Consider the following 8,588-nt stretch of genomic DNA (forward strand, 5'->3'; position numbering starts at 1 on the left):
AGTCTGATGCCACTCACTCCCCACTGAGCCACCCGGGGTAGCAGCCAACTTCAAAAGCAGTCTGAGAGTACTGTATGTGGTTTACTCTTATAAAAAATAAAAAGTTATTTTTGGGGTGCCTGGGTGGCTCAGTTAGTTTAGTGTGCGACTCTTGATTTCAGCTCAGGTCATGACCTCAGGGTCCTGGGATCAAGCCCTGAGTCAGGCTCTGCACTCAGCGCAGAGTATGCTTGGCCCTCCCCTCTCCCTTTGTTTTTCCCCCTGCTCGTGCTCTTGGTCTCTCTCAAATAAATAAAATAAAAAAAGAAAAGTTATTTTCTGTAACTTATTGAAGGATAATTTACGTACTCCACAGTTTACCCCTTGTAAATGGACAATTTTTTTTTGGTAAATGTACAATTTAATGATTTTAGTAAATTTACACATTTGTTAAAAATGCTATTTAAGGGGAAGAAAAAGAATTATTGACAAACCTCTTTTCCTTATTTTGTAAACAGTGGACAAGATTGTAAGGAAGCCTAACCTAAACTAGAATTGCAGTGAGCATTTCTGCAATGACCCAAATGATGGAGAGTTTTTTGTTTTTTGTTTTTTTTCTCACATTTTAAACTTTTTATTTGCGTATTAAAAAATTGTGCATTCCAATACTTAAAATCATTCAAAGAAAAAAAATGGCACTCTGACTAAACTGCAGTTTACCGCCCGGCAAGACACCTTGGACCAGCTTAGTTTTTACTAGTTGTGTCCACCCAGCTTCTTCCTTCGCCGGCATACAAGTTATTTTCCTTCCCCTGCCAATGTATAGGAGGTTTGGCTTCCCAGTCAGTAGTTCAGATTCTTTGCTAAGAATGAGGGGACCATAGTCATTTAAACTTGATCCAACCTCTTTGCATCTTAAAAGTTAAACAGCTAAAAAGAAGTAAATAAGAAGGCAATGCTTGTGGAATGTATAGTGCGTATCAGCGGCGCCCGCCTCATTACGATTCGCCCGCTTGCTTCTCCTGTTCAATCGTTTCTTTTGAAGGCAGTGGATTTTTCTCTTGTGTTTCTGTCTTCTTCAATTTCGACTTATCGAATTTCTCAATCTCAACCATATCGGGTTTGTCAGACATGGTTGCAGAGCAAGCGGAGAGAGGTGTGCGAGTGAGAGAAGACCGGTCTGCTCAGGAGCCGCCACCGAATGATGGAGAGTTTTTTATTCAGCATTCTGAGCGAGTACTTTTATTTCTCTTTCAGGAGCATAAGGAGAATTATTTTTTATTCCCTTATAAAACCCACTATCAATGAAAAGGGAGAGAGAGAAATAGAACCAATTACTACCTCTCAGGCCTTGCAGATTGCTGGCAGAGCTGGTAGATTCAGTTCAAAATATAAGGAGGGAGAAGTGACAACAATGAATCGAGAAGACCTCAGTTTATTAAAGGAAATTTTGAATAGGCCCGTGGATCCTATAAAGGTAAGATGTAACATGTCAATTACTTCTCCGTGGAGGACAGTCATTCCTTCCTTCATGTACCTTCCAGACTCTTGCTTCTGACCCCTGGAAATAGAAATAAGCAAAAGAAAGTTTTGTGCCGTGAAAATCATGTCAAGAAAGCTCTACTTTACTGCTTTGGAGAGGCATACCTTCATCGGAGAATGGTGTGCAAATGAAAGGTCCAGATGAAACAAGTGTAGTGAACCTGATACTCCTTTAGTTCTTCCTGTCTGATGATGGGTCGAGGAGGGGCGTAGTTGCTTCAGGTGGGCACACAGCTGTGTCAACAGACCGAAAAATTATGAGAAGTTTGAATAGCACATATCCTCCACAATGTCTGTAACATGTGGGAGAATGTGGGAGAAGCCTTGAGTGTGGGGCAGAAACTGTACTAAGCGATACAACTTTGAGCTAGTAAGGACAAGGTTCCGTTTTGGTTAGTGCAGTTAGTTGAGGCAGCAGCATATGTATTTTAAGCAAACCGTTACAATTTAAGTTGCTTGGAAAATTCACTTATAAATTAACGTGGCTCGTTTTATTCTTCAGGGGTGCTGGTAAAGGGGAGTAGAAATGAGGTGATGCAAGGAAACATTCCTGGAGGAAGGCTGTGGTTGAACTAATTTATGTAACTTTTGTTAAGAGTGCAGTTGATAATGACACACCCGCACTTTTCTCCTGTGTGCCTCGGTACCTCATACTCCGCCTCCCTCCCATGACTCGTCTCTTCTTTCCTCCATTCATCCTTTGCTCTTTCTCTTTCCCATGCCCTTTCTCTCTGCGTATACTTAACTGTAGGCATTTATTGGTACTGGAATACCGTTGAAGAGATCATTGGCCTCCAGTTAAGACATTCTCTCCTGTATTTGTCAGTTTTATTGCCTTGGCTAAAGTGATTGATTTCCCTTGTTCGTTTTTGTTAAGTGAAGATAACTGAGACCCTGGAAAGCAGTTTTGGTACTCTGTCAAATCATCATAGATTTTAGGAGTACAACTAAGATACCTGCAAAAGATTGACTAAGTACTCAGTTGGGTATAATTGGTTGATTTTACTGAATCATCAGCTTTCTTTTTTTTTTTTTTTTTTTTTTAAAGATTTTATTTATTTATTTGACAGACAGAGATCACAAGTAGGTAGAGAGGCAGGCAGAGAGAGAGAGAGGAGGAAGCAGGCTCCCTGCTGAGCAGAGAGCCCGATGTGGGACTCGATCCCAGGACCCTGAGATCATGACCTGAGCTGAAGGCAGAGGCTTAACCCACTGAGCCACCCAGGCGCCCTCATCAGCTTTCTTAATTGGTAATAAATGGGAAAGTGATATTGCTTTTTTCTTTTTTACTCAAATTCTTGTCATTTAACTAATTTGGCTAGAGCTTAGCCTATTTGAATATAGGAGTATTTTGAAATAACTTAAGGAAAGTTGTCCTTTAAAAAGAAAACTTAGAGTTGATCTTTCTTTTACTAAAGGCAGCCGGTCTTCATCCAACTGCTGAGCAGATTGAAATGTTTGCTTACCATCTCCCTGATACAACACTTTCTAATCTCATTGTAAGTAAAAACTCACTTTTAAATCTCTTCTAAAATCTAAAATTTCTTTTCTAAAAATGTTGGTATGTCAGACAGTTAGAGGTTAACCTCCTGGGCATCAGTGAGTAGTCTGTTTTATGACGTTGCTGCCTGTGAAGTTTATCTTGAAGGTGGAAAAACGTTCTCTTAGAATCTTCTGGGACTCTTGTCCTGAAGAATTTTCTGAGTATTTCAGGTTGGGAAGGCCCAGGGGGAAGTCTTTTGGCTTGGGAAGGCAGTGGATTAAGGGGGGCTTTCTAGAAGACTTACAGATTTGAAGAGATTGTCCTTTGTAGACTTGAGCACTTTATTCCTGCCCACTTAGGCAGTCCAGTAATGTATCTTTCCCCCCGTCCCAGGATATTTTTGTAGACTTTTCACAAGTTGATGGGCAGTATTTTGTCTGCAACATGGATGATTTTAAATTTTCTGCAGAGTTGATCCAACATATTCCATTAAGTCTCCGAGTGCGGTATGTTTTCTGCACAGCTCCGATCAACAAGAAGCAGCCCTTTGTCTGTTCTTCATTGTTACAGGTAAGCCTTTGTCTTTGTATTTGCCTTGTTTCAAGTCCATGCATTTCCCCAAACAACACTTTGTTATATAAAGTAAAACGATTGGAGAGTATCTTTCAATATGGGATACTATATAAGAAGTTAGATATAAAATGGTTCTTTTTTTCTTACAGGCACTTTTTTGGGGGTCAGGGAAACTGTTGCTTTGTATTTGGATTTATGTGGTAGCCTTTGTGAAGAAGCTAAAACAAGAACAAGTATAATTTTGGGGGGCTGGTTCTTTGCCTAATGATACACTTTTTTTTTTCTTAATGGTTCTTTTGGTCTTCTTTTTAATATTTGTTTGTTTATTTGTCTGTTTATTTTAAGTAGGCTCCTTGCCCAACGTGAGATGTGAACTCACAGCCCTGAGATCAAGAGTCATATGCTCTGGGATGTCTGGGTGGCTCAGTTGGTTGCATGTCTGCCTTTGTCTCAGGTCATGTTTCCAGGATCCTGGTATTGAGCCCTTCATTGGACTCCTTGCTCAGCAGCGAGCCTGCTTCTCCCTCTACCTGCTACTCCCCAACTTACGCACGCGTTCTCTCTCTTTGACAGATAAATAAATAAAATCTTAAAAAAAAAAAAAAGAGTCAACAGGCTCTACCAACTGAGCCAGCCAGATGCCCTGATACACTTCTTTCTTAATGGCATTGGGTAATATTTTTTGGAAATTCAGTTTTCCTAATTATAAGGCACTGAGTCAGGGATAGCTATCTTACGCGTTTGGTGCCAAGGTTCTAGCCCCTTTTCTTTTCATTCATTTGCATAGGGATACAAAACTCTGCCTCCTGTGGAGTACAGGATGCTCCCAGACAAGGGTGGGCAGGGAAGGGCAGTGGAAGCTGGACTTCCAGCCCCCTGCCATGTCCTCTCAGCTCGCAGAGCTCTTGCCTCTCACCCCTATTGCCTGTGGCTGGAGTGCTATCTCACTAAACCCCCAAAGGCCTCCTCTTTGAATCCTCCTCACACTCAGTCTCATTGCTGTCTTTTCTGTAGAACTCAGCATTCTGCATACTAACTGTGTTCCTACCAGATCTGTTTCTAAATTTATGCTCTAAATTACTTTGCAATCACATAAATAATACATAAATGCTTTCTCGCTACACTCAGTTAAAACACTACAGATAGGTTAAATTGGGTTACCACCCCCAATCCCAGTCTTCGACGAAGCTACAATTAACAGTTTGTCACTGCAGACCTCTTCCATTGCGTTTGCCTACGTGTGTGTATACATATAGAAATTCTAGTTTTGTTGAGTGGGTGTGTTTTCCCATAAGTGTTGTGATGAATTATTCTGCAACTTGCCTTTCTCTTTTCCCATTAATGTGTCTTAGAGGTATTGCACGTCCCAGGTATTTACCTAGAAAATATGTTACTTAGAGCTGATGTTTATGGGGGAGTTAGTTGGCATAAAGTTGAAGTTCATGGAACAAAGTCTCAACTGCTATAACCTGACCTGGATAGAGCTCAAGACCATGGCCTTGACCCCTTTTATACAGCTTTTCTAATGAAGCAGCAGCATTTTACTAAGGAGTAAGAGGTCCGGAATGGTATAGACCAACAGTCGCTTATATGTTCTGTTAGTGGTAGCATGTTACATTTAGAGATTTTTCCTTTTTTCTTGGTCACCATTACTTACTGAACTATAAAAGAGCTCAATCCTTTGGATGGTCTCTAATGCCCCCCTGGATGCTTGTTTGGAATCAGTGTTCTAGGGAGCTCCTTTAGGGCTGGCTGCTGGATGGAGGTACCTGATTGGCATCTCTCTCTTCCCCTCTCTGCACAGCTCTGTACTTAACTCTTTTACATACCGGGTTTCTACTAGTCTGTGGCCACAAATATTAAAGCCACTGTCTTTGTAAAAGAAACTGAGTTTGGCTTGTCCTGCTTTTAGCAAAGGTTAGTATGGTCACATTTCCATCTTCATGGCTATCCTGTTTGGCACTTATTAAGCTTAGTAGAATCCATGACTGAATTTAATAAAATCATAACTTTTTTTTTTTTTTTTAAAGATTTCATTTATTTGACAGAGAATGAGAGCACAAGCAGTTGGAGTGACAGGCAGAGGGAGAGGGAGGGGGAGAAGCATGCTCCCTGCCGAGCAGAGAGCCTGATGTGGGGCTCCATCCCAGAACTCTGGGATCATGACCTGAGCTGAAGGCAGACGCTTAATTGACTGAGCCACCCAGGTGCCCCAAATCACAACATTATTTAACCATAGTTGTTCTAAAACTGCCTTGCCTCTTGGAAGTATTGGCCTTGTTTAGGTTGAACATTTAGAGATAATTTTCCCTAATCAGCAAATGAACCATTTGAAATCAGCTTATTCTTGAAGCCAAAGATTTTAAACTCTTGCTCTAGAAGTCTCATATGGTTGTGGTCTGTCTGCTGTAGGCAATATCTGTGTCATATGGTTGTGGTCTGATGCATAATTGTGCCTAGTGTTGTTGGGGAGTGGGAGCAGCTTAGTTTTCCAAGCACATTATCCAGCAGTGTCCTGTGGTTCCAGGAGGAGGTGTGGTGGTCTTATGGTATTGATGAGGAAGCTGAAGCACAGAGTGGTGGCTTAGCCAAAACACCACAGCCAAGTGAAGAGGCAGTCTTTTTACCAGTTTGATTGACTCATAGGCAACCAACCCAAAGAGTTTCTTTATGATAAGGGAGGACATTAACTAGATACAGCTCATACTTGTAGTTATAGGACTGTTGCCTGAAGGGATAGAAATGACAGTCTTCGATGTCTGTCCAGAACTTAGAACATTAAATGTACATAAAAGTTAACAAGACCTAGGCTCTGGAAAGTAAGTTCTTGTACAATTTCTGATGCACATATTATTGCCCTGGTTTTGGAAAATGAAGGAAGCCCCCCTCCCCTTCTATTTCCTTAAAAGTGTCTTTGTAAAGTATTAAATGTTCTAAAAATTAAGAAAAGTATAAAGAGGGAAAGATACCAGCCCGCTTATTGAAACAACCACAGTTGATTTTTTGTTGTGCTTTCTCTTTCTAATTGCAGACCTAGGTGAATTTTGATTCTTCTACCATTCTTTTCTTTTCTTTCAGTTTGCCAGGCAGTATAGTAGGAATGAGCCACTGACCTTCTCATGGTTACGCAGATATATTAAATGGCCATTACTTCCACCTAAGAATATTAAAGATCTTATGGATCTAGAAGCTGTCCATGATGTCTTGGATCTTTACCTGTGGCTAAGGTATCACATTTTTCCTTTACGTACTCTCGTTTTTCTAAGTAATAGGGGAAATCAAAGATTTTAAGAATAAATGGTCTTTTGCTCTCTCAAGTTAGACACATTTTTGCAGGATGTTTTATATTATGTTTATTGTCCATTATGGCTGTTGAGCCTTATTTATAAACATTCTAAAAATGACTGAGGGACTTCTGTGATTCTAGTTCAGACAGGTAGGTGAGAAGGTTTACTAGACCGTTGCTATACAAATGGTGGTCCCTGGACCGAAAGCACTGGTACCACCTGGGAACTTGTTAGAACGAGAGGATATCAGGCCCACCACAGACTTAATCAGACCACATTTTAAGAAGATCTCCAGGTGATTCACTTGTACATTAATATTTGAAAGGTACTCTGCTAGCTCAGTGATTTTCAAAGGTGGGGCATGTCCCACGGGGGAACATACCAGAATCACTTAAGATGAGAGCGATGACCTATCCTCATAATGACAGTATTGCTCAGGTGTGCTGGGGCCAAAATAAGGGTTGATCAGAAGCACTGGACAGAGTTTGCAAAAACAGAACATTTGGGATTAATCAGTGTCAAGATGTAGTTACGTCAGTGAGATAAGTCCAATACTGTGAGAAGAGCTCTTGTTATAACCTAATGTGTCTCTTTCCCAGCTACCGGTTTATAGATATGTTTCCAGATGCCAGCCTTATTCGAGACCTCCAGAAAGAATTGGATGGCATTATCCAAGATGGTGTACACAACATCACCAAACTGATTAAAATTTCAGAGGCACAAAAGCTGTTGAATTTGGAGAGCTTGTCAGCAGAGAACCAGTCACGATTGTCAGGAACTGTGAAGGGCCAAGCTAGAAGGATGCGTGGAGCCAAAACATTAGGGAATAAAGCTGTTGAGACACCCAGCCCCAGTGTGGGAGAGAAATCCCTGGCTTCCAGATTGGTACAGCAAGGCCTTCTCACTGCAGACATGCTGAAACAGCTAGAAAAAGAGTGGCTAACACAACAAACGGAGCATGGCAAAGACAAAACAGAGCATGGAACTCACTCAAAAGGGACAAGAAGGAAGAAGAAGGAACCTAATTCAGATTAGTTTTACTTTATTTTTGCAAATAAAAATATTTTAAAACCTTTTTTTTTCTCATATGTATTTACTCGTTGCTATGGTATTGTGGCTATCTCTTACTGTTGTGTTTTTTGTTTGTTTTTGTGGCGTGGGAAAATAAGCTCTTAAAGATTTATTTAAGATTTAATTATTTTAACATTTAAAAATTACAAATTACAAATGTCTTAGAGATTTTATTTAAAATTTATATACTGGCCATTTGTAGTATAGCACTAAGATAATGCATTGTAAGGAACTGTGTTTGGGAATAAAATCCATTTGGTGAATTGTTTTGATCAGTTTCCTACACCATTGCTGAGGATGTCATGGATGGAGTTGGTCCCCCACCCGGCTTAAGACTTTTTTAGTAAGAGAGAGAGTAGAGGGAAGGGACAGAGGGAGAGGGAGAATCTCAAGCAGACTCTGCACTGAGTGCAGACCCCAGTGGAGGGCTCGATCTCATGACCCCGACCGAGATCATAAGCTGAGCCAAAACCAAGAGTCAGACACTTGACCGACTGAGCCACGCAGGTGCCCCATGGAGATATTTGAACCACATTGCTGTCTACTGTACCCATGTACCAGAGACTGTTCTTGTTGCTGGAATTAAGCAGGAACCAAGATAATGTTTCAGCCCTCATGGAGATTATAATTTGATGTGGAGTGAACAGAAGTTA

The 8,588-nt window shown here is 40.8% G+C and overlaps 2 protein-coding genes across 3 annotated transcripts in view; one reads left to right on the forward strand and one right to left on the reverse strand.

Moving 5' to 3' along the window:
* Positions 1–8,214, forward strand: part of SUPV3L1 (Suv3 like RNA helicase) — a 28,373-nt gene extending 20,159 nt beyond the window's left edge. The window contains exons 11-15 of one of the 2 annotated variants that reach the window (XM_032312902.1): positions 1,237–1,456; positions 2,940–3,020; positions 3,398–3,574; positions 6,656–6,804; positions 7,464–8,210. In XM_032312902.1, coding sequence (XP_032168793.1) covers positions 1,237–1,456; positions 2,940–3,020; positions 3,398–3,574; positions 6,656–6,804; positions 7,464–7,899 — 1,063 coding nt within the window. In that variant the 3' untranslated portion in view covers positions 7,900–8,210. Of the gene's footprint in view, positions 1–1,236; positions 1,457–2,939; positions 3,021–3,397; positions 3,575–6,655; positions 6,805–7,463 lie in introns of both variants that reach the window. The other variant, XM_032312903.1, reaches the window with a different exon arrangement.
* Positions 908–1,146, reverse strand: LOC116573118 (thymosin beta-4-like). The gene has a single exon (XM_032312904.1). It carries the CDS (start codon positions 1,110–1,112, stop codon positions 978–980), a length of 135 nt encoding a protein of 44 aa, XP_032168795.1. The 5' UTR covers positions 1,113–1,146; the 3' UTR covers positions 908–977.
* Positions 8,215–8,588: the final 374 nt, after the last annotated feature.

Source organism: Mustela erminea, chromosome 14 (genome assembly GCF_009829155.1).
Source record: "Mustela erminea isolate mMusErm1 chromosome 14, mMusErm1.Pri, whole genome shotgun sequence".
Taxonomy (NCBI): Eukaryota; Metazoa; Chordata; class Mammalia; order Carnivora; family Mustelidae; genus Mustela; species Mustela erminea.

Coding starts and splice junctions, on each gene's coding strand:
- LOC116573118 (XM_032312904.1), bottom strand. CDS start 1,112: ATGTCTGACAAACCCGATATGGTTGAGATTGAGAAATTCGATAAGTCG.